The 26,243-nt window shown below is 34.6% G+C and overlaps 1 protein-coding gene across 2 annotated transcripts; it reads left to right on the forward strand.

Moving 5' to 3' along the window:
* The first annotated feature begins 215 nt into the window (after window positions 1-215).
* On the forward strand, window positions 216-3,403 carry LOC107433478 (protein SPIRAL1-like 1). Of its 2 annotated transcripts, XM_025067040.3 has the most exons (4): window positions 221-375; window positions 637-745; window positions 2,067-2,394; window positions 3,030-3,403. In XM_025067040.3, exons 3-4 carry the CDS (start codon window positions 2,104-2,106, stop codon window positions 3,129-3,131), a joined length of 393 nt encoding a protein of 130 aa, XP_024922808.1. In that variant the 5' UTR covers window positions 221-375; window positions 637-745; window positions 2,067-2,103; the 3' UTR covers window positions 3,132-3,403. The 2 variants fall into 2 exon arrangements, with proteins under 2 accessions (XP_015900251.1, XP_024922808.1); XM_016044765.4 differs by lacking the exon at window positions 637-745 and having other exon boundaries at window positions 216-375.
* The last annotated feature ends 22,840 nt before the right edge of the window (window positions 3,404-26,243 follow it).

Raw genomic sequence — 26,243 nt, forward strand, 5'->3', positions numbered from 1 at the left:
AGTTCAAAGATTTTTATAGAAAAAATTGGGAAAAAAAATTCAACGGAGAAGAGAAAAGTGGTGGCTCAGTTGGTACGAGCACCACAATCCAAAGCTACTTCCAAAGCTACTGACCGGGATTCGAGTCTAATGGGGGACAGGGGTTGTCTGGGGGCATAGCCAAAAAAAAAAAAAAAAAAAGAGAGAAAAAACATGGGCGGAAATAGTGGGGGTTCATTCTTTAAAAAATAAATATCCGTTTTTAAGATATTATTTGCAGCCTATAAAATAACGCTTATATCTTCGGTTATTTTCTCTCGGCGTCCGTGCCCCTAAGTAGTCGTGCCTACTCTCTGCTTGCAGAGCTTCCCTACAGATCTGATCCCACCCAACCAGGTACTCCTAACCCGAGATCTTACCTATCCACGATTAGATTTAGAGGTTTTTATCGCAAGTTTGTGTTGTCAATTTCCTCTCTTTCTCTCTTTCTGGTTTCACTGTCACTGATTTTATGCTTTTTTATTTCTTTTTCGAGTTCTATTGGATGGATGGATGGATGATGAATGGTGTAATTGTAATCTTTTGAATCGTTTTCTTAGTGGGTTTGTTGTTGAAATTTTTGGGTGGTGATTTGATGTAGTTATATGCATTTTGTAGATCTGTTTGTTGCCTTGTGCTGTGGATTGTGTGCGATCGAGACGTTTCTCTTGCCTTGATTTGAAATTTATTGCTCTTCTTTTTGGGATTTTGAAAGGAATGCTGTTGAGTGAGTATGGATCTGTTTGTTTTTATATTTATCTTTCTTCACGTTTGTATGTATGCGATAGACAGATAATTTGAAGTTGAAAATAATGGTGAAAATTTTGGAAAATTGGATGTGTGTGGAAGAATGCTCGGGTTCTGTTTCTTTGAAACAGTTTGTTAACAACGAAAACGAGGTGGGTCTTCAATGTGTTTGAATGAAGATCTGCTTTTCTTGATGCGGTTCATGCATCTAATCCGTTATAGTTGTTAATGATTTGCTTTTATCAACCATACATAACTTCTTAATGGAAAATGATAATACACTTTGAGATTTCTTCTGTTGAGTTTGGACTTTGCAGATAAGCTCCTCTATGGCTTGTGAAATATTGGGTTACTAGCTCTAAGATATAGATACCGATGGGAAGGAAGAGTGGGGGAAAGAAGAGATAACTAGACTTTGATAGAATCAGTTCCAGTGTCTATGATGTAGTTCCAGTGTCTATGATGTAATTGCTATAGCTATGCCCTTAAACCTTTAAAAATTATTTAATAGTGAAGATTCTTTTTATATTTAGAATCTAGCTATGAAAGAACTGCCCTACTCATGGTTAAAAATGAAAGTTCTGGACTTTGATGGGAGTTAGTTCGGATGTTAATGTTGTGGTTGCAGCCAAGGATGCCGTTAATATTGTGAATAGTAATATTTTCTCTTTAGATTTACAATGAAGCTACTAAAAGAACTAGACTTCAATGGAAATTAGTTCCAGTATCCATGGTTTGGTAGCTGCCATAATGCCCACTATTAGTTTATAGAAAACATTATTTTTAGATTTAAAACCAAGCTATTAAAAGCTACCCTGATCATGATGGGAAATGGAAACTATTAAGAGTGTGAAATGACTTTAATAGATCAAGATGAAGTTAATATTTGGCCTAGCAAAAATTATCTAGACCTCACACTTGATGGTGAGTCCTATTTTGTTTGTAATTAGAGCAGAGGCAGGTGCATGCGTATCAAATAATATCAAGGCAGTCCAAGTAGGTGCAGTAAAATCTACAAATCAAGTTGATGGTATGCGGCTTGTTAAGACTATCAGTCTAATTATTTGATGTGCTTTAATTTTCTCAAATAAATTGGGTTTGTTTATCAACAAAGTATAGATGTTACAAAGTTATATTGGTTTATTTTGGGAATGCATCTTGAATGACATATAATTAATAATAGTATTAGGTTTGAGCCATACTTCTGTGAATGGCAGTATAGCATGCAATATATTTTCTTTTCTTTAAAATCGATTCTGGATTCCAACTGCTATTTTGTTTTCCCATCTCTTGTAACACAGGGTTCAGAGATACTAATCTTAAAAGAAAAAGGAGATCATGGGTCGTGGAGTTAGCAGTGGTGGGGGCCAAAGTTCATTGGGCTATCTTTTTGGAAGTGGAGAGGCTCCAAAGCCAGCCACAAACAATACTGCTCAAGATGCTCCGAAGCCAGCCGTGAATAATGCCACTCCAAGTGAAGGGCAGGCTGCAAACAAAGGGTCTGCTTCCAAGCCTGTGGCTGCTGCTCAATCAGTAGACATTACCAAGCAGGTTCCTGCTGGTATCCATAGCACTTCTACTAACAACTACTTGCGAGCTGATGGCCAGAACACTGGCAACTTCATCACGGTATTATTTTGCTCCTTATGGTTACCCTATATTTAGTGCATTGGCTGTGTATTAGGTTACCTGAAAAGATTTTTAAGCATTGTACTAATAATAGAAATTATATGGTAAATGTTGCGACTTTGATTATATAGTAAAATATTTTTGCTTCTTCCATTACAATGATGGATGAGTATAGACAAATACATCCCTTATATTCATACGTTGTATAGAATGACCATTTTACTGGTTTTTAATAAACGAGAAGAGCATTAAGAAAACAATCATATAACCATATTATAAGCGTTAAAGCTAGAAATCTATATTTGTTCTGCGTTGTCAGAATTATGTTAATATTGTTTAGCGAGATTAGATTAGGAATTAAGAGCTCTGAATCCAATCCGGGGTGGTTTGATCTTTCTGACTGCACATTCTCTGTATTACAAACATGACTTCAGAAAAATTGATGTCCTGAAGTCTGGATTGCAGGCGGCAGTATGCAGTACACTAGACTAATTACGATTAATCATCTCTTCTCTTACACACCTTATCTCCACCCTCCCCAATTTTGTTTATTTATTTTTAAGGTAATGCTTTGTTGCATGGCCATATTATGATATTCATATTGATTGTTTCTATATGTTTTACCCTCGGTGCAGGATCGACCCTCGACTAAGGTTCACGCTGTCCCTGGTGGTGGATCATCTCTGGGTTACCTCTTTGGTGATGATGGAAAGGGTCATGGGCCTCCTGGCAAATGAAAAATGCCCTGTTATCTTGCTAATGAAAGTATTTTCATTGATTTTTGTGGAACCTTCTGTTTTGGATGTTGCTTTGCTTTCATCCTTTATAAGACATTGTGATGTAATATATAGGCGTGGTGGTTGTTTTGTTTATTCAATGGAAGAGAGTACTCATGCATAAAGCATCTATTACAGAGAGCTCTTTATTGTGGACTGAGTAAAACATTTCCTAGTGCATACCAGTTCACAATTTGTTTATCATGCTCAATGTAATTTGTCCTTTCTTCTTCCATTGTGCCATCATTGCTGATAACTTGGCGGTATGTGCCTTGTCGAATATGGTGTATTTTTTGGGGAAATAGTGCCAGGTGATGTCAAATGGAAAAAGGGATAAAATTCAACTAAAAGGAGTGAAGAATTTGAAGAAAGGATGAAATAACAGAGAAAGGGGTCGGAGTAGAGGAGCTCAAAAAATTCTTAATATTAAGATTAACATGCAGTTTTTCTTTTTTAGTTCTTGAATGGGATCAAAAGTTAAAATTTAAAATTATATTTATTAATTATCGAATTTCGTCGGAGTTTATTTTTTCTAAAATTTGATTCTAGTATGTTACTAAATACATATTTGATTATTTTTTAAATTTTAAATTTGAGTATTTGATGTGATTTAATGGTTATCAAAATTAGACTCTAGTTTAATAAATCAGATATTTTATTTGAAATTGATTGAATACATATAAATTTATATATATATATATATATATAAAACCCTAATAATCAAGATTTATCTTATTTGTGAATACTATTCTCTTATGATGATGATGATGGTGATTGTTAGCATCGTTTTATAGGGTGTGGTGAAAAATGACAACCTCATGGACAATCTGAAATTCCATCTAATAGCTCAGAATATTTGCTGGATCAATTTGTTGTTGGCGTAGCATTTAAGCAAGTTGCCTAGGCTATAATAATTGATACAAATTGAAGCTTCTTTATCTCCGAATTTGATCACAAATGCAAATTTTACATTTCATTGTGAGATAGACTTTCTAGACACCGAATCCATATAATGGGATGAAAAAAAATGCGAGTAATATGAAATTTGCATATGGTTTTGATGCAGCAGAATGAAGCAACGTCATCACATGGTTCTGGTTTCGCATTAGAAGTGGCAATGAATTGTCAAAATACCAAGCTTTGATTTGATATGGTAAAGCTCATTGCTTTTCTTCAAGCAAGATGAGGAAATAAAATGTTCATTATTTTTGTCCAAACCTCCATGAAATGTTTTTTAGTCCAAAGCTCATTCTCAGGTTTGTTGTTCTCAAATCGTAACATACAGAATGAAAGGAGTTGCACTTACTAATTTTTCATATTTTCTCTGAATGCTAAATTCCAATGTCCAAATGCCTTTTTCCCCCATCAAAATGAAAAAGTTTTAAAGCCTATTTTACTAGGAAATATAATTTGACCTAGAAAATGTATTTTGGGTAAAATGTACTGAGATGTTTACTATAGTAGTCTCAATTCTAAAACAGTATTTCTCCACCCAAACGGCAAACAGGTATGTTGTGCTAGAGATCAGGTTTGTTAAGGAGAAGCAGGAGCAGGAATTATCCCCCATTTTGTCCTCACATCCTTCAAAGCCTCGTTAAGGTGCCATTCATAATGCACACACATAAGATCAGTGCTTTGCACACCAGCCCGTATGGCACAAGGGAAACAGTGCGTAAAGAACAACTTTTTTGGCTTCTCGTTGAATCTTGCTGAACCTCCTATAACAGATGATAAATGCGCTTTAAAAAAAAAAAAAAAAGAAAGATAAGGATCAAAGACTATTCAAGTAATGATAATAATGCTGTCCTTAAAAGTTTCACTTGTTGTAAAGCTAAGAGTAAAGGGCTGTAGTAATAAATATTATCTCTAAATATAGTTTCATGTAACTTTATATAAAAATTGTAGCTCTTTCATAAAAAGTAGAAGCATTCATTTTATTAATTTAAGTCGTTATTTGTTCTACTTCTCTTTTCTTCAACATGAACGTCAACACGGTATCAAATCAGAAAATGATCCCCTTACCAAAATTTAATGTCCGTTCGAAAATTGAACCTTGTCTAAGTATTCAATCATTCCATCAATGTTCAAGTTTAATTTGTATTAAATTTGACTCCACAAATTATTTGCTTTGGTCATGCCACTTATCCAAAGTCTAGATGTTGCTCATCATGTAATATACGGTGTGTATATATATATATATATATATATATATATAATATTATTGTCTTTTAAAGTTTTATAACTATTATTTTTTTTCTTTTAAAAAGAGTTTTTATTATATTAGATTTGGTTTATATTGCAATTTTATTAGGTAATTGATAAAAAAAAAATTATTTACTCTATTTTTGGTTTTATAAAATAGGGAAGAAAAAAAACATGTTTATTTTATTTTTACGTTTGTTTTCAACTTTGCAACGCTAGGGTATTGGATAAGTCTTCCTCCTTTATTTCTTCCTTTTCTTCTAGCCCTAAATGCTATTAGGTTAATATTAAGGGCTTCTGATTTTTTTATTTAGGTTTTTGGTATCTATTTACTATTGTTAAAGGTCCAGTATCTTTGGAGATTTTTAAATTCTGAACAAGTTTTGGAGCATAGGAAAGAAGATCCTAAATCTTTGAAGTTGATCAAGGTTGGCTTTTCTGATTTTTTTATGTTATATGAGATTTATTTGAGATGTTCAGGGGTTATAGAAGCAATGATTATCGGGTTTGGTGGAATTTTGGTGTTGGTATTGCAATTGTTATTGTTGTTTCTTGCTACTGGAGTTGTGTTTGAGTTCTGTGAGTGAATAAAAAAAAAAAAGAAGCCAAATAATAAAAAAAAGGCCGGTTTGTTGAAATTTCGGAGTTAAAATTTGTTGAGCTGCTGAGTTGTTGCTTATTTCTTCAATATTTGGAGTTGCTGGAAATTCAATCTTGTTGCTGGATATTTGAATTTTGAGTGCTAAAATTAATTTGATTAAAATTAATTAAAGGATTTGATACAAAAAAACTTGAATCACAAAGAACAACAACCAACAATTATCCTATATTTTTGTTCAATTTGATTCTTGTTCATGTTTGAATTTCTTTCCCTATATTTTATCCTTGAATTATTGGTTCATTCATATTTTGGACAGCTTTTATTTCATTCCAAAAATTTGCTTGTTGATTTACCTTGTTAAAGCTTAGGAAAGTCGAGAATAGGTATTTTCATTTTGCTTGGTATTTGTTTGTTTTAGTTGCTATTTTGTTGATAAGTTTAATTAGAGCATACTTGTGATCTAGTTGCTATTTTATGCATGTTTTAATTAGAACTCTGAGATAATTCTTTGAATAGAAAAAGGCAAGAGCATGTGCGCTTAAAAGAGTATAAAAACTGAAACTAGTGTGCAAACACAAGTGCGAGGGAGTGAATTTGGCGAGGATTTTGTATTATTTTTGCTAACATGACAGATCCGTGGGGTTCAAAGGTGACTCAAGAGCAATGAGAATTGGAGGCGAACATACCGACATGATGGTGATCATGGAACAACTCCAACGAATGAATGCTCACTTTGATCACATCAATCAAAGATTGGATAGTGGAAAATTCTCAAGGTGGGCTGAATACAAGGTTTGATGTACATGGAGGCCGAGGTTGAGGTCGAGGAGGCCGAGGGCGACCTAGAAAGGAATTCGGGGAAGGTAATTTTGGAGATGACTTTGAAGAAGAAATTGATGATACTTTTGCACTCAAAGGAAGACCTATCCGTGGGAGACCAGCAAGGAATGAGGATGATGATCTTGGAAATATTAAAGTCAACATACCACCTTTTATGGGAAAAAGTGATCCGAAGGCGTACTTAGAGTGGGAGAAGTGTATGGAGATGATCTTCGATTGTGATAACTATTCGGAGGTTAAGAAGGTAAAATTGGCAGCTTTGGAGTTGTCCATTATGCACTCCAATGGTGGACAAATAAGTAAAGTACTCGAGGAAGAGTAGATCGTGAATTGATTACTATTTGATGACAAATGAAGGGAGCCATGAGGAAGCGATTTGTACCGACTCATTACCATAGGTTGCTACATCAAAGGTTACAATCTTTATCTCAAGGAAGTAAGATTGTGGAAGATTACTACAAGGAGATGGAGATGCTCATGATGAGATTAAGTATGAATGAGGATCATGAGGCAACCATGGCAAGGTTTTTGGGAGGTTTGAATCGAAAGATAGCCAGTCAAGTGGAGCTACAACAATATGTAAAATTGGAGGAGACACTTCATGTAGCCATCAAGATTGAAAATCAAATCAAGAGGAGGGGTACAAGCTCATGGTTTGGACATGGTTCAAGTAGCAAGAGGTCAAATCCAAGTATCTGGAGAAGCAATCCCACTTATGACAAAAAGGCCAAAATCGAACCAAGGTGATGAAAGCACCAATTGGCTAAAGAAGGAAGCCAAGGCCGAATCTGTCCAAGCACACAAATATGAAGGTAAATCTGATCCTAAACCTTCTTGAACTCATGACATTGTTTGTTTTCAGTGCCAGGGATGAGGACACATTGCCAATCAATGCCCAAATAGGAGAATCATGGTGCTGAAAGGTAATGGAGACTTGGAATCTGAAAGTGAAGAACGTGATGCTGAAACTAAATTTGTTGATGAAGAAATTGGAGATGAAGAGCATGAGGAATTCGAAACACTCAAGGTTTCAAGGGCTGAGTTGAGTTTGGTGGCAAGAAGGGTTATAACCGTCTACAAAGATGAGGATCAAATACAAAGAGGGAACATCTTCCACACTCGTTTTGAAATCCAAGGTATGGTTGGTAGTATGATAATTGGCAGTGGGATTTGTGCAACTGTAATTAGTAATGTTGTGGTTAAAAAATTAGACATAGTAACAATTAAACATCCTAAACCATATAGATTAAAATGGCATAATGATAGTGGTGAAATGAAAGTAAATAAACAAGTAAAAGTAAAATTAAATATTGATAAATATGTGGATGTTGTTTTATGTGATGTTGTGTCTATGCATGCTAGACATATTTTATTAAGTAAACCATGTCAATTTGATAAAGATACTATATCTTATGGTCGAGAGAATACTATTCTTTTTAGATTTAAAGGTAAAAAGGTTAAGCTGGAATCATTGACTCCCAAGGAGGTATTTAGAGACCAACTTCAAATACAATAAAGAAGGGAGGCCGAAAAGCTCAAAGAAAGGACTAGTGTGGCACCCACAGCTTCAACTCCAATCCAAAGGGGTAAGGCCAAACATGACCAACCAGGTAAGTGTCCTAAACTCAAACTTGTGGGAAAAGAAAGAAAGAAGCTGAGAGAGAGAAAGAGAGAGCAAAACTCGAAAGTGAGAGTGGAAAAGGTGAATTCGTGAGTGGGAAAGAAAAGGAAAGAAAAGAAAAGATTTATCTTAGCTTTGGTGATGTTAATAAAGAAATTGTGAATAAGAAACCATTATTGGTCATGATTTATAAAGATGCTTTTGTTGTATAGAACTTTATTTGCATTGTTGAGAGCTTTACTTAGTGAAAATTTAAAAATTTGTGAGAGATTATTTGCTAACTTTAAAAAGTGTGATTCCTATAAAGATAAATTGGTATTTCTAGGATTTTTTGTGATGGTGTTTAACCCAGAAGATTCTGTTTAGTTACATTTAAAGGAGAGGTTTCCCGAACAAATAAAGTCCAAGCTTATGCCGCATGGGGATGGACTTTTCCAAGTTTTGGAGCGGATTAATGGGAATGCTTATAAACTTGATTTATCGGGTGAGTATAATGTTAGTGCTACATTAATGTTTCTGATTTATCTCCTTTTGCTGCAGGTGATGATTTTGATTTGAGGGAAAATCCTTTTCAAGAGGAGGGGAATTATGAGAATCCGCCTGTGCCTGCACAACCGACAACCCGCTAGGTTGCTGATCCAATACGGATGAAGTCTGGGCCAGTCACTAGGGATTAAGCCAAGTGATTTAAGGAAAATCTGGCTGACTTTATGCAAGACATTATCAATTCTCAAAAGGGCTTGTCCATACCCAAAGATACAAAGCATATTTTAAGCATCCAAGTGGTGGAAGCCGATACAGACCCAGTTAGCTATTTTCATGTAATTATGGACTCCGGGTAGCATGGAATGGATCCAACACTTTATGGATTCAATGAATATCATTACGAGGTCATGGAATCAATCTAAGGAAGAATCAAAAGCAACTACAATGGGCATTTGCGTATAGAGGGAATAGTTGGTTGATTTTGCTGTATTTGTTGCTGGCTTTACTGCATTTTGTTGATTTGACATTTTCTCTTTGTTCCAATCAAGGGCAACGTGTGGGAACCATCATTAATCCTATTTGGCATCCTACATGGCACATTAGATTAGATTTGAAGCCTTTACAAGCTGAAAATTAGTCAAAATTAGCTTAGTAGTCAATTAATTTCCTAATTTTATTTTAACTTTTTGTTTTAGGAAACTAGCTTTGATTTTGGTTTTATTTAATTATTTAGCTGGACAAATTAACTAAGGAAAGTTATTATTTTATTATTTCAATTGTAAATTAATGAATTCCTAATTCAAAAAAAAAAAAGAATTAATTAATTAAAATTAGATTAGGAAATGAATGGAATTTTCGGCCGCATTAAGAATGTTACTGATTTTGTGAAGCAGATTCATGAAAAGACAAAGATAAGTATTGAGAGGAGGACCGAGAAAATATGCAAGGAATACTCACCAAGGCTAGATTAAGGTTGTCTTTCAACCTGAAGATTTGGATTGGTTTCATTTCATAAAGGAGAGGTTTTCAGAACAAAGAAAGTCCAAGTTTATGCTGCGTAGGGATGAACCTTTTCAAGTTTTGGAGCTGTTTAGTGAAAATGCTTACAAACTTAACTTATTGAATGAGTATAATGTTAGTGCTACATTCAGTGTTATTGATTCATCTCCTTTTACCGTAGGTGATGATTTTTATTTGAGGGAAAATCCTTTTCAATAGGGGGGAAATGATTAGAATCCGCCCATACCCATACAACCGAGAACCTGTTGGAGTACTAATACTATACAGTTGAAGATTAGGCCAATCACTAAAGCTCAAGCCAAGAGATTAAGGACAAATTGACTGGATTTATACAAGGAGTTATCAATTCTCAAAAGGACTTGTCAATATCCAAAAATTCAAAGCCTGTTTTAAGCATCTAAGTGGTGGAGGCCGATATGGACCCGGGTAGCTGTTTTAGTGCATTTGTGGACACTAAGCAGCAAGGAATGGGTTCAGCACTTCTTGAACTCACTTGATATCACTAAGAGGTCATGGAATCAAGCTAAGTCAAAAGGAAAAGCAATCAAAGAAGCCGTTTGCGAATGATAGGGCTTGTTGGCTGAATTTGCTGTATTTGTTACTCGCTTTGTTGTATTTTGGTGATTAAGCATTTTTCTCTTTGTTCCAATAAAAGAAAATGTATGGGAATCATTATTAATCCTATTTTTCATCCTAATGGCATATGGGAGCTGATTTGGAACCTTTACAAGCTGTTAATTGGTCAAAGATAGCTTAGTGGTTAAACAAACTAGTCAACTAGTTTCCTAATTTGAATTTGACTTTTTGTTTAAGGAAAGTTTCTTTCATTTTGGTTTTTATTTTTTTATTTTTTGAAAAAATCAACTTAGGAAAGTTAGAATTTTTTTTATCTTGATTGTAAATTAATTAATTTCTAATTCAAAATAAAGGAATTAATTAATACAAATTAGTTTAGGAGGAAGGTGACAATGGGCCACGCTTGGTTTCCTAATCTCTATGGACGGTTTGAGTATTATTTTAGGGTTTTATTTTGTTCTTTCAAAGCCTATTTAAAGGATTATTTTCAATGAGAAATCAGCTTACATATTATACAGAAAATTATTTATGAGAAAGATTTCTCTGATTTGAATCCGCCCGACAATCCGCTAGGGTGCTGACCCAATATGGATAAGACTGGGCCGATCACCAAGGCTCATGCTAAGGGGTTTAAGGAAAATATTTCTGCCTTTATCCAGGGGGTAATTAATTCTCAAAGGGTTTTGTCCATACCCGAAGATACAAGGCCTATTTTGAGTATACAAGTGGTGGAAGCCAATACGGACCTGAGTACCGGTTTTGATGCATTTATGGAGTTCTGGCAGCATGAAATGGTCCAATGCTTCATGGATTCAATACATATGTATAAGAGGTCAAGGAATCAAGTAAAGGCAGCTTAAAAGGCAACCAAAAAGGGGCTGTGTGCATGACATGAAAATTTGGCCGGTTTTACTGTTTTTCTTGCTGGCTTTATTGTATTTTGCTGAGTTGGCTTTTTCTCTTTCCTCCAAGCAAGGGAAATGTGTGGGACTCCATGATAATCCTATTTGGCATCCTAAAATGCATATGGAAGCTTATTTGGAGCTTAAATTGGTCAAATATTGGTCAAAATCAACTTAATCAAAAAGATAGTATTTTAGTTTCCTAATTTGATTTTTACTTTTTGTTTTACGAAATTACTTTTACTTTTGGTTTTTATTTATTTATTTTCTGGAAAAATAAGTTTAGGAAAGTTAGTATTTTATTCTCTTCATTGTAAATTAATTAATTCCTAATTCAAAATAAAGGAATTAATTAATCAAAATTAGATTAGGAAATGAGAGAGAAATTTTTCCACATTAGGAAACATCAAGGTATGGCCGGTTTTTGCTTTAGCTTTTAGGGTTTTGTTTTGTTTTCGTATAGCCTATATAAGGGCTTGTTTTATAGGAAGAACACACCATTAATAATATTGAGAATTTATTTTGTGAAATTGAATTTCTCTTCGTTCTTTTAAACACCTATAACACCATTAATGAATGAGTGTTTCACCATTAGTGAATGAGTCTTTTAGTTTTGACTGATCAATAGGATATTCATCACCTATTGTGGCATCATCATATACCAAGATTTTTAATCACAGGTTGGTTAGGGGTCAAGGTAACCATTAGAACTTGAACATAATTAAATCTAGGATAATATAATACGGGTTTAGGCGTAGGTCGTCCTAGGTTCGTATCATTCTTTTTGTTCTCTTTGAACACCTAAAACACCATTAGAGAGTGAGTGTTTTAGTTTGATTTATCAGTAGGACATCCATCACCTATTGTGGCATCTTCATCATATGGCAAGGTTTCTAATCATCAGTTGATTAGGGGTTAAGGTGGCCATTAAAATCTAAACTTAATTGTGATATGAGCTAATATAATATGTGTTTAGGAGCAAGTCGACCTAGGTTAGTATCACTATTGTGGCGTCTTTAATCTATACCAAGGTTTCCAATCACAGGTTGATTACGGGTCAAAGTGACCATTAGAATTTGAGCCTAATTTCGATCTAGGCTAATTTTAATATAGGTTTAGGAGCAAGTAGACCTAGGTTCGTATCACCTTCATAATCAATGATTGTTATTTTGTGTCCCAAACCTAGAACATATATTATTTTGGAGAAGTTTCAAAACCTTTTTTATGTTGCTGAGATATGTGGCCCTTAGGTGTGTGATGCAAGCAGTGCAAGTGGTGGCAATTTTAGCACCTTTTCTGGTGGTTTTGGGAGGCAACTTACTATTTTTTGTATTCGATGCATGTGGATTGGTGGCTAGGATACATGCGTTCTATCTACTATAGGCATTTAATAGGCCATTGTATGACATTATGATTGGGATGGAGGATGGTGAAAATGATTATAGAAGTATTATTGTCTGAAAAAATGTTGAATTATTTCCACACTACAAAACTTGATAAAGAAATGTATTACAACTTTTTCATATGTATATCATTTGAGTTTCCAAAATTTTCATGGTAACGTGGTAAAGTGTTTATTATTTGTTTGATACTAGAATGGAATTATGGAAGACATCACTATAAAATTTGAGCTTCATCTAATGAAAGCCACCATTCCAATAGCCTTTCAAAATAATGATTAAGAACTTTAATTTCTCCATACATTATGGTCATAAAAATTTTTTTTTAAAACCAAGCCTAAATCATAAAGTAACTTTAGTCCCCAAATATTGTGCTTTCCAAATATTTAAAAGAACACATATTATGCTCTCCACATTTTGTAGCCTAAAATAATTCCTTTTTAAACTATGAAATGACACTTTTCCCAATCCAAAACTAAATTCTTTTCTTCACATCTTTCTAGGACAAGAGATAGATTATGTAAGAAAATAAGCTAAAGACTAAAAAGTCATCCACAAATGCTTACATGATCTTTTCCACCATTGATGAGAATCCGCTTACACCCGCACAACCTACAAAACTCTAAGGTACTAATCTTGTGCAACTGAAGATGGGGCCAATTACTATGGCACAAGCTAAAAGATTTAAGGAAAATATGGTTATTTTCATTTAAGGTTTTATTAAATCTCAAGAAAACATGATAATACTGAAGATTCAAAGCCCGTACTGTGCATCCAAGTTATGACGGCAGAAATAGACCCGGGAAGCTGTTTTGCTGCATCTATGGACTTTGGGTAGAAAGGGACTAGTTTTTTAGCCTATGAACATGATTGAGATCACCAAGAGACTATGAAATCATGTCAATGTAGAATCAAAAGCATCCAAGTTCATCATTTGTTCAAAAGCCTTCAATTTGGCTGAAAATCACCCTTTTTGCGCTCGGAGGGTCCTTTCTTGCATTCCAAGCAAGCTTTGCTTAGTCCAATCAATAGAAATATATAGGAACCAATTTTAATCCTATTTGGCATCCTACATGACATATTGAAGCTAATTTGGAGCATAAACTAGTTGGTGAATAGATAAAGACAGCTTGTTTTACAATTTAGTCAACTAGTTTTCTAATCTAAAATTTTGACTTTTGTTTTAGGAAATAGTCTCTCATTTTGGTTTTTATTTTATTAGTTGCTGGAAAAATTAATTTATGAAGGTTGATATTTTATTATTTTGATCAGAAATTAATTAATTCGCCACTTTCCTAATCTTTTCTCTATGCTGGCGAAACTTTCCTAATGTCTTTAGGGTTTGATTTCTTGTAACTTTAGCCTATTTAAAGGCTTATTTTTCAATAGAATGACAGCTTAGATTATTATTCAAAAAAAATTATTTGTGAGAATAATTCTATTTGTTCTCTTTGAACACCTAAAACATCGAATAGAAATCGAGTGTTTTAGTTTAATTTATCAATAGGACATCCATCACCTACTGTGGCATCTTCATCATATACCAAGATTTCTAATTACATGTTGATTAGGGGTCAAAGTGACCATTAAAATCTGAACTTAACTTTTGATCCGGGCTAATTTAATATGGGATTAGGAGCGAGTCGACTTAGGTTCGTATAATTTGCTATCAGAGCCAAATTTTATTTAGGTTTGTTCTATCTTATTTGCTCTGTTTTATTTTTGTGTTATTCTACAATTTTAACATTAGGTTAAGATTGTTTCTCTCTCATACACATTCTGCATTAAAAAAAAAAAAAATCATCCATAGCTGAATTATGGTTTGTATTTGTGTTAGTTGAAATTTGTGAATCTAACTTGTTGGTTGGTTTTGTTGAAGCAGTGGTAATCTTGCCACCTTGTGCAAACCAAAATCCACCAAGGTTTGCATCCTCTTTCTTTCTTTAAAAGAAATACTTTTTTGAACGACCTAATGCAATATTTACGTTTATGTTTTATGTTCCTTTTAATGTCTTTTGAATGCCTAAGTTTTATTGTATTTAGCTTAGAAATTATCTCTTTGTTAGGCATTGATTTTATTTTGTAAAATGGCTATGTGCTGGAAACAGTGTTGGGGCTGACATTCTCTGAGCTTTTAGAATGAGGTAATGATTTTTGGATATATAAAAATTAGAATGAGGTAATGATTTTTGGATATATAAAAAATAATGACTAAAAAAGGCCTTGGGAAGCCCAAGATATGCAGGTTGCAAGTTGGCATAACTGTTGAGATTTCCAGCAGTTATGGTCCACGGGTTTGAGATGAATTGGAGGCCTTACCCAATTCTTTTGGACTTGGTCTCCTCTAGATTTCATCCTCAATATTTCAACATGCCACATGCCAAAATTCAAGCAATTTGGATAAAGATATCCCAGCCTTCCATCTGGTCAAAGTAGTAGTACAGGATTATGTGGAGACAATTTTTTTAAATTCAAAATCTCACCAACCCTTGTCATAATTATGCACTCACATGTGAGCTGGTGGTTGAACGGTTATGTATCATAATTTTAAGTGGGAAATGTGTAAATTTTGAATTTTAAAGGCTTTCATTTGGTCCCACACACACCTCACATTTATGAGACAAGTTTTATATCTATATATGCAACAAATGAATGAAAAGAAAAATGAATTAGTGTGCTCTCTAGTTTTGTGTGGCCTACTCTAACATCTTCTTTTCCTCTTCATCTTCTTCTTCTTCCTTCAAAACAAAAACCCTAAGAATCCTAAATATCACCATACTAAAAACAAACACAAAAATCACCTAAACATCAAACCAAAAACCAGATTAAATGTTGTGCACAAGACTAACACCTTGTGTACAACACTCTTGGTCAAGTGAACCCAAAACCACACCAAACTTCATCATGGTATCGGAGCTTTATTTGAACCATTGAAGGACCTTATGAGCTTTCTTTCTAGCCTATTTTCTTGTGAGAGAACCCCCCATTTCATTCCTTTCATTTTTGGTTTGAAGTGGTATAAAAATCTAGCTAGAAAACTCATCAAAAATCTAACCCAAGAGCCATTTTCTTAAAAAATCTGGTTTTTTGTCATGGCTTCTCAAAGTTTTGCACCTCACTCCACCAAAATTTAAGGGCCAAAATTACTCCATTTGGAATATAAAGATGAAAGCCTACCTGCAAGCCTTTGGACTTTGGGATGTGATGGAAGAAGGTTATGAAGTTGAGGAGTCGAGAGTAAATGCCACACAAGTATAAAGACTTGCACATGAGATTGAGATAGCTAACGGATTTAAGGCCTTGACAGCCCTTCATTCTTCGGTGAGTGACTCCATCTTCACTATAATCATATCTTGTACAAGTGCTAGAGAAGTTTGGTTAAAGTTGCAAGAAGAATTTCAAGGAAACACTAAAACACGACAAATACAAGTTTTAAACTTAATAAAAGAGTTTGAAACAATTGGAATGAAAGAAAATGAGTTGGTTAAGGACTTCACCGATAGACTACTAAAGGTTATGAACCAAATTTGACCCTTTGGAGAGCCATTGACCAACCAAAGGGTTCTAGAGAAGGTATTTATGAGCTCACCCAAAAAATTTAAAGCTAAGATTTCTTCCTTTGAGGAATCAAGGAATCTTAGTGAGATTACTTTGAATGAGCTTATCAATGCCCTCCAAGCAACCGAACAAAGAAGAGCCATAAGAAATTAGGAGTCTTTGGAAAGTGCTTTTATATCTCATCAAAACAAAAAGAAGAATAAAAGGAACAACACCAAGAATAAAGGAGGAACCAGTTATGGAGGTTTCTACAACAACAACAATGCAACGCAACAATAAGGAGGACAAAAACAAAACCGCGAGGCTTATCCACCATGCGCCCATTGCAAGAAGCATGGACATGCACCAAACAAGTGCTTTTGGAGACCGAATGCAACTTGTGACAAATGTGGGCAAAAAGGACATGTTGGCAAAGTATGCAAGCAACTAAGTCAACAAGCAAATGTTATGAATGAGGAGACTGAGACCTTATTTGTGGCTACATACCTTAAAGCTACAAGTAGTGGTTTTGGTTGGTTGGTAGATAATGGTTGTTCATACCACATGACTTTTGAAGAAACCAACTTTGTGAAGCTTGACCAATCCTATAAGACAAGGGTGAAGATTGGGAATGGAAGCTTCATGGATGTAGAAGGAAAAGGAGACATCTCATTTAACACCAATAACAGTACAAAACTTATCCAAAATGTCCTATATGTGCCTTCATTATGTGAAAACTTGTTGAGTGTTGCACAATTGGTTGAAAAGGGATATGTTTTGAACTTTGGTTGTAATGGTTGTTTGATATTGGATGCTTTTGGAAATGAGGTGTTTAAAGTTGCCTTGAAAGATAAAAGCTATAAGTTGAATTTACTAGATAGTGAACAAGTTTTGAAAGGCAAAGTTGAGTCCATTTATCAACTTTGGCATAAAAGGCCTAGTCACTCTAGTTATGGTGCAATGAAGAATACTAATGCTTTGGTGAATGATATGCCCTTGATTGATGATGTGAAAAATGTGTGTGAAGTTTGTCAACTTGGAAAGTCCACTAGGTTGCCATTTCCTAAAACTGGTGCATGGAGAGCCAAGGAGAAGTTAGAACTTGTTCATTCGGATGTGTGTGGTCCCATGAGTGTGTCTTCCTTGAGTGGTCATAAATACTTTCTCACCTTTATTGATGACTACTCTAGGATGTGTTGGATTTATTTTCTCACACATAAGTCACAAGTTTTAGAAAAAGTTATGGAATTCAAGAAGTTGGTTGAAAATCAAAGTAGGTCCATTTTGAAGTACTTGAGAACTGACAATGGTGGTGAATATACTAGCCTAGTTCTTAAAGATTTTTGCAAAAAAAATGGAATAATTCATCAATTTACCACACCATACACACCACAACAAAATGGTGTGTGTGAAAGGAAGAATAGAACATTGATGGAGATGGTTAGGTGTATGACACATGAAAAGAAAATTCCAAAGAAATTTTGGGCCGAGGCTATCTATACTAGTTCCTACATTCAAAACCGATGCTTCACCAAATCCATTGAAGGCAAGGCACCCTATGAGTTGTGGTTTGGTGAGAAACCATCTCTAGAGAATATTAAAGTGTTTGGTAGTATGTGCTTTCTCTATGTTCACTCGCACATGAAAGATAAGCTTGACAAAAGGACTAATGTTGGTGTCTTGGTGGGATATAGTGAGGTTACCAAAGGTTTTAGGATCTATAATCTAGAGACCAAAAATTTTGTGGTAATAAGAGATTTGAAGATTGATGAGAATGCAAAATGGGATTGGAGTAAGGAGGAGCTATTGGTGAATGATGAAGAGCCACGGCTTGAAGAAGAAAATGAAGAAATAAATGTTGAAAACAATAATGATGAAGATGAAAATGATGAAGAAAATGAGGAGGATGATGATCTACTTCAAGAAACCATTGAAGCCGATTTGGAGGTTGCCGATGGTGTTAGAGGGAAGAGATCTTTGTCTGAGATTTATGAAAGGTGTAATGTTGCACTTGGTGAACCTACATGTGTGCAAGAGGCCTTGATGAAGAAAGAGTAGAAGGAAGCAATGGATGTGGAAATGGAGATGATTGTGAGGAATGAGACTTGGTCCTTGGTCACTAAACCGCAAAATAAGAAAGCAATTGGTGTTAAATGGATCTTTAGAACTAAATACAATATGGATGGTACCATTTGCAAACACAAGGCAAGGTTGGTGGTCAAGGGCTATGCACGACAAGCTGGAGTTGACTATGGGGAGACATTTGCACCCGTAGTAAAGATGGAAACCATTAGACTCATCCTTGCTCTTTCGGCTACCAAGCAATGGAGTGTCTTTCACTTGGATGTGAAATCAACATTCTTGAATGGTGTATTGCAAGAAGAAGTGTATGTGAAGCAACTCAAGGTCTGTGTGATTTAAGGACATGAAGATAAGGTTTATAAGCTTCATAAAGCCTTATATGGTCTTAAGCAAGCACCTAGGGCTTGGTATGGAAGGATAGATGGCTACTTGCTTTGACATGGCTTTAGGAGGAGCCCAAATGAACCCACTTTATATGTGAGGGTTGAAGCATGATAGTGGTTTCTTTGTATGTGGATGATTTGTTGGTCACTGGTGAGGACTCAAGGAATGTGGATAAGCTAAGGCATGAACTTGAGAAAGAGTTTGAGATGTCTAGCTTGGGTCTAATGAATTATATCTTTGGTGTGGAAGTAATACAATGCCAAAGAGGAATATTTTTATCATAAGAAAAGTACATCAAGGATCTTTTAAAAAAATTTAATCTTGAAGAAAGCAATCCAATGAGCACTCCAATGATCCAAGGAAAGCAGTACCAAAATGAGGATGGCATACCAAAGGTAAATCCTATTCTTTATTAATCCTTAATTGGTAGTTTGCTTGTTGTGTGCTCATCTAGATCGGATATTATGTATGCGGTGTGTGTGCTTTCAAGTTATATGCAAGCACCCACATAAACTCATCTTAAAGGTGCCAAAAGAGTTCGTAGGTATCTTAAGGACACTAGATTATGGAGTTTGGTATGAAGCAAAGGATGAGTTGAAGCTTGTTGGCTATTCAGATAGTGATTGGGCAGGTTGCATTGATGATATGAAGAGTACTTTGGGCTACTTGTTTTCACTTAGGAGTGGTCTTTTCTCATGGAATGCAAAGAAGCAAAGCACAACGGCTCAAAGTATTGTAGAAGTCGAATACATTGCCTGCTCATCTTGTGCAAACCAATGTATTTGGCTAAGGAAGTTGATGGGAGATCTTGGTCATAGTCAAGAAAGTCAAACCATCATCAAATGTGATAACACTTCAACAATTTCAATAGCCAAGAACCTGGTACAACATGGAAGAACAAAACATAGTTTGGTTAAATATCATTCCTTGAGGGAGTTTGAAGATCTTGGAGAAGTCTCTTTAGAGTATGTGAATTTAGAGGAGAACCTTGTGGATGTGTTCACAAAGCCACTTGGAAAGACCAGATTTGAGGCATTAAGGACTCTCCTTAATGTCTCTAGCAAGATTACTAAGGAGGAGTGTTGAAACGGTGGTAATCTTGCCACCTTATGCAAACCAAAATCTACCAAAATTTGCACCCTCTTTCTTTCTTTAAAAGATATATTTTGTTGAATGACCTAATGCAATATTTATGTTTATGTTTTATGTTCCTTTTAATTTCTTTTGAATGCCTAAGTTTTATTGTATTTAGCTTAGGAATTGTCTCTTTGTTGGGTATTGATTTTATTTTGTAAAATGGCTATGTGCTGGAAACAGTATTTCCAGCAACATAAGTCCATTGTTGGGGCTGAAGTTCTCCAAGGTCTTAAAATGAGATTATGAATTTTGGATATGTTGTAATAGACATTTAAAAGAAAATATAATAAAAAGAATGACTCAAAAAGGCCTTGGGAAGCCTGAGATATGGAGGTTACAAGTTGGCATAATGCTGAGATTTCCAGTAGTTATGGCCCACGAGATTGAGATGAATTGGAGGGCTTATTTAATTCTTTTGGACTTTTTCTTCTCTAGATTTCATCCTTAATATTTCAACACACCACATGCCAAAATTCAAGCAATTTGGATGAAGATATCCCAGTCTTTCATCTGGTTAAAGTAGTAGTACAGGATTAGGTGGAGACAGTTTTTTTAAATTCAAAATCTCACCAACCCTTGTCATAAATTATGCATTCACATGTGAGCTGGTGGTTGAATGGTTATGTATCATAACTTTAAGTGGGAAATGTGTAAATTTTGAATTTTAAAGGCTTCCAGTTGGTCCCACACACGTCATGTGTATGAGACAAATTTTATATCTATATATGCAACAAATGAATGAAATGAAAAATGAATTAGTGTGTTGTCTAGTTTTGTGTGGCCTACTCTAATATCTTCTCTTCTTCTTCTTCCTTCAAAACAAAAACCCTAACAATTCTAAATATCACCATACTAAAAACAAACACAAAAATCACCTAAACATCAAACCAAAAACCGGATTAAAGGTTGTGCATAAGATTAACACCTTGTGTATAACACTCTTGGCCAAGTGAATCCAAAACCACACCAAACTCCAATAGGTTTTGCATATTACTTCTTCATAATTTGGTATATTGTTGATTTTTACTTGCTGTTTAATTTTAATTAGTTGTATTCATCTATTAAAAAAAAATTTGAGAACATATCACATAAATCTAAAAACTTGCAATTTGTTTTCAGTTTTTGTTGATAAGTTGTAGTTTTGCTGGATATTGTGTTGATTGTTTTACTGGATATTGTTTTGCTGAATATTGTGTTAGTAATAAATTTTTAGTGATAAAAAAAAGAAAAAATAAAAAGAAGAAGAACCAAAAAAAGGGGGTCTTTGGTGCCCCTAAAAAAAAAAAAAAGGAAAAAGGCTGGGTTGTGAAGGATAAGAAAAAAATTGAGTTTGTTTGGCTTTCAAAAATTCAATCGCAATTGTTGGAGTTGCTGTTTATATTGGTTGCTGCATATTTGAATTTTGTATGTTAACTTGATTGGATTAAAATTGGTTAAGGGATTTGAGACTTAGACCTAAATTATGAGAACTACAACGAAATTATGAGAACAATAACCAACAACTGTTCTATATTTTGTTCAAGTTATTTCTTGTTCATTATTTAAATCTCCTTCATAAATTTTATGTTTGAATTCTTGGTTCCTTAAATTTTGGTCTATTCCTTGTTGACTCCAAAATTGCCTTGTTAATTTTTCTTGTGTGTGGTTAGAAAGCCAAGAATTAGGCATTAACATTTAATTCGGTAATTGCTTACTTTGTTGCTGTTTTACTGGTAACTTAAATTAGTACATACTTGTGATCTAGTTGCTGTTTAAGTGTGTATTAATTAGAACTTTGAGACATTCTTTTAAATGGAAAAAAGGCAAGAGAGTGTGAGTTTAAAAGAGGGTCAAAAGTTGAAACTAGTGTGAAAACACGAGTGAACGAGACCTTTTTGAGTGAAGCACGTGATGGAGTGAATTTAGTGAGGTTCTTTGCATTATTTTCTCTAACATGATAGATTCAAAAATAAGAAGAAGAGGTGACTCCTTAAGAGAACTTGGAGACGATTCTGTAGGATCTAAGGGAGAATCTAGAGCATTCGGAAGTTTTACCAAACCTACTGACATGCAAGCGGTTTTGGATAAACTACAAAGGATGAATGCTTGCTTTGATAAACTAGATTAAAGGATGGACAGGTTTGAACATTTTCAAGGAGGACCAAACCGAAGGCATGAATTTCATGGAGGCCATGGTCGAGGTAAAGAAGGCCACAGACAGTTTAAGGAGGAATTTGAATGAGGTAACTTTGGAGATAACCTCGAGGAGGAGTTTGAAGATATATTTGTACTCCAAGGAAGGTAAAGCTATGGAAGGCAAGCTCAAGATGAATATGGTGACCTTGGAAATATTAAGGTGAACATACCACCATTCTTAAGAAAGAGTGATCCAAAGGCTTACTTAGAATGGGAAGAATACATGGACATGATTTTTTATTGCCATAACTATTCCGAGGCAAAAAAGGTTAAGTTGGCTGCTCTGAAATTTAGACATTATGCACCACAATGGTGGAATAATGAGCAAGGTACCTGAAAAAGAGTTGGTGATGACCTAACAACCACTTGGCAACAAATGAAGAAGCCATGAGGAAGAGATTTGTGTCAACCCATTACCATAGGATGTTGAATCAAAGACTACAATCTTTATCACAAGGAAGTAGGAACTTGGCAGACTACTACAAGGAGATGAAGATGGTCATGATGAGGTTGAGCATAAAGGATAAACATGAGGCAACAATGGAGTGGTTTTTGGGAGGCTTAAACCGAGAGACAGTCAACCAAGTGGAATTACAATAGTATGTGGAGTTGGAAGAGATGCTATATGTGGCCATCAAAATTGAGAACCAATTCAAGCAGAGGGGTACTAGCTCATGGTTTTGAGGGGTTCAAACAGTGAGAGGATTAGTTCAAGTGGTTGGAGAAGCAATCCTGCATTCGAACCAAGGTTAAAACCGAAACAAGGTGAGGAAAGCTCCAATCGACAAAGAAAGGACATAAGGATTGATTCCATTCAAGCACCAAATCTAAACGTAATTCCTAAACCATCTAAAACTCAAGATATTATTTATTTTAAGTGTTAGGGTTGAGGGCAAGTTGCTAACCAATGCCTAAACCAAAGAATTGTGGTGCTAAAAGGCAATGAAGAATTGCAAGCTGAAAGTGAGGTGTTAGAAGCTGAAGCCGAATTTGTTGAGAAAGAAATTGAAGATGAAGAACAAGAGGAACCCGAGACACTTAAAGCTTTAAGCACCAAATTGAGTTTGGTGGTAAGGAGGGTTTTAATTGTGTATAAAGATGAAGATCATGTGCAAAAGGAAAACATCTTCCATACTAGGTGTGGTACTCAAAGTAACATTTGTAGTATGATTACTGATAGTGGAAGTTGTGCCAATATTATTAGTAATGTTATGGTGGATAAATTAGATTTAACAACAATCAAACATCCCAAAGCATATAGACTTCAATGGCTTAATGATAGTGGACAGATTAAACGAAATAAAGAAGCCAAGGCAAAGTTTAGTGTTGATAAATATGTGGCTGTGGTTTTATGTAATCTTGTACCTATGTATGCTGGTCATATTTTGTTGGGAAGGCCATGAAAATTTGATAAGGATACCATACATTATGGTCAAGAAAATGCCATTGTATTCCGATTTAAAGGAAAGAAGATTAAACAAGAGTCGTTGACTACAAAAGAGGTATTTAGAGATCAACTGCAAATACAACAAATGAGAGTGACTGAGCGGTAAAAGGAGAAGTAAACCATGTCACCCATAGCTTCATCAACCAAACAAGAGAGCAAGGCCGAACCACATAACCAAGGTAAGTTTTCAAAACCCAAGGGTGAGAAGAAAGAAAAGAAAAAGAAATTTTTCTATCTTAGCCAATGTGAGATTTAAAAAGCATTTTTTAAGTGATAAACTAATGCTGTTCATGTTATATAAAGGTGCTTATTTAAAGATGCTTACACTGTATAGAACTTTATCTGCATTGTTAAGAGCTTTAATTAGTAGAAACTTGAGAATTTGGGAAGAGTGTTTGCCACATGTTGAATTTGCTTATAATAAAATCATACATATATTCACGTTTTGAAAATGCTTATTGTTTCATTCCTTTAACTCCATTAGATTTAACACCTTTACCTTTAAGTGAATGTGCTAATCCAGATAGAAAAAAAGAGCTGAATTTGTTAAGCAGATTCCTGAGAAAACTAAAGCAAACCATTAGATTTAACACCTTTACCTTTAAGTGAACGTGCTAATCTTGATGGAAAACAAAAAGCTGAATTTGTTAAGCAAATTCATGAGAAAACTAAAGCAAACATTGAAAGAAGGACGGAGCAATATGCTAAAGTTGCTAATCAAAGCCGTGTTAAGGTTGTATTAGAGCATGGAGATCGGGTTTGGTTACACTTAAGAAAGGAGAGGTTTATTAAACAATGCAAGTCAAAACTTATGCCTCAAGGAGATGGACCTTTCCAAGTTTTGGAGAGGGTTAATGAAAATGCTTACAAGCTTGATTTGCCACGTGGGTATAGCATGAGTGCTACATTTAATGTTGCTGATTTATTTTCTTTTTTCACAGGTGATGATTTTGAGTTGAGGACAAAGCACTTTCAAGAGGAGGGGAACGATGAGATCCACCTACACCTACATAACCTACAAACCACTTGAGTATTGATCTTGTGCAACTGAAGACAGGGCCAAGTACTGGGACATAGGCTAAGAGATTTAAAGATCATCTGGTTAGTTTCATTCAAGGTGTTATTAAATCTCAGGAAGGCACAATAATATCTGAAGATTCAAAATCTGTACTATGCATCCAAGTTATGACAACAAAAATGAACCCGGGAAGCTGTTTTGGTGTATCTGTGGACTACGGACAGCAAAGGACTAGTTTGTTAGCCTATGAACGTGATTGAGATCACCAAGAGGCCACGAAATTATGTTAATGCAGAATAAATAGCATCCAAATTCATCATTTGCGCATAAGCCTTCAATTTGGTCGAAAATCACCCTTTAGGTGCTAGAAAGATCCTTTCTTGCATTCCAAGCAAGCTTCGCTTAGTCCGATCAATAGCAAGGTATGGGAACTAATTATAATCTTATTTGGCATCCTACATGATATATTGAAGCTGATTTAGAGCCTAAAATAGATGGTGAATAGACAAAGACAGCTTGTTTGGCAATCTAATCAACTAGTTTCCTAATCTGAAATTTTGACTTTTGTTTTAGGAAATAATCTTTTATTTTGGTTTTATTTTATTATTTGCTGCAAAAATTAATTTAGGAAGGTTGATATTTCATTATTTTGATTGTAAGTTAATTAATTCCTTTCTCAAAATTAAGGAATTAATTACAACAAAATTAGTTTAGGAAACTAGAAAAAATTTGGCACTTTCCTAATCTTTTCTCTATGTTGGCCGAAGTTTTCCAATGTCTTTAGGGTTTGATTTCTTGTAATTTTAGCCTATTTAAAGGGTTATTTTTCAGATTATTATTCAAAATGTTTATTTGTGAGCAGATTTCTCTTTGTTCTCTTTAAACATCTAAAATATCGAAAAGAGATCGAGTATTTTAGTTTGACTTGTTAATAAGACATCCATCACCTATTTTAGCATGTTCATCATATACCAAAGTTTCTAATCACAAGTTGATGAGGGGTCAAGGTGGCCACTAAAATCTGAACTTAATTTTTGATCTAGGCTAATTTAATACGGGTATAGGAGATAGTCGACCTACGTTCGTATCAACCATATTTGAGAAACTAGCCATTATACATCGTTGAAGATTCTTAGGCACATTACACAGAACAAATAGCATTATTCAAAAGGTAAATGTTCTAGAAGGAAATGTAAATGTTGTCTTTTCTTGATCCTCCAGATAAACAACAATTTGATTTCAATATGAATAACCATCCAAGAAGTACTAATATTCATATCCGACCAATATATCAAGCATTTGATTAATAAGAGGAAAAGGAAAGTTATTTTTCCTTTTATCCTTGTTTAGCTTCTGATAGTTTATGCAAAATCTCCACTGATAACAATTTTAGAAGAAATGATCTCATCCTTTTTCATTTTTGATAATAGTCATACCTCCTTTCTTCGGCACCACTTGAATCAGATTCGCCCATTAGCTATGAAAGATTGTTTAGATAATTCCCGCATTCCACAATTTAAGAACATTTTTTTTTTAACTACCTCTTGTATAGCTAGTTAAGTCTTCTTTGGCACGAGCATATTAAAATTTGGAAACTTTTAAAAATTCACTAAAAATCATATGAAATAATAATTTTATATGTATT

This window comes from Ziziphus jujuba, chromosome 6 (genome assembly GCF_031755915.1).
Source record: "Ziziphus jujuba cultivar Dongzao chromosome 6, ASM3175591v1".
Taxonomy (NCBI): Eukaryota; Viridiplantae; Streptophyta; class Magnoliopsida; order Rosales; family Rhamnaceae; genus Ziziphus; species Ziziphus jujuba.

Coding starts and splice junctions, on each gene's coding strand:
- LOC107433478 (XM_016044765.4), top strand. CDS start 2,104: ATGGGTCGTGGAGTTAGCAGTGGTGGGGGCCAAAGTTCATTGGGCTAT. Junction 2,395..3,029: donor ACACTGGCAACTTCATCACG/GTATTATTTTGC, acceptor CCCTCGGTGCAG/GATCGACCCTCGACTAAGGT.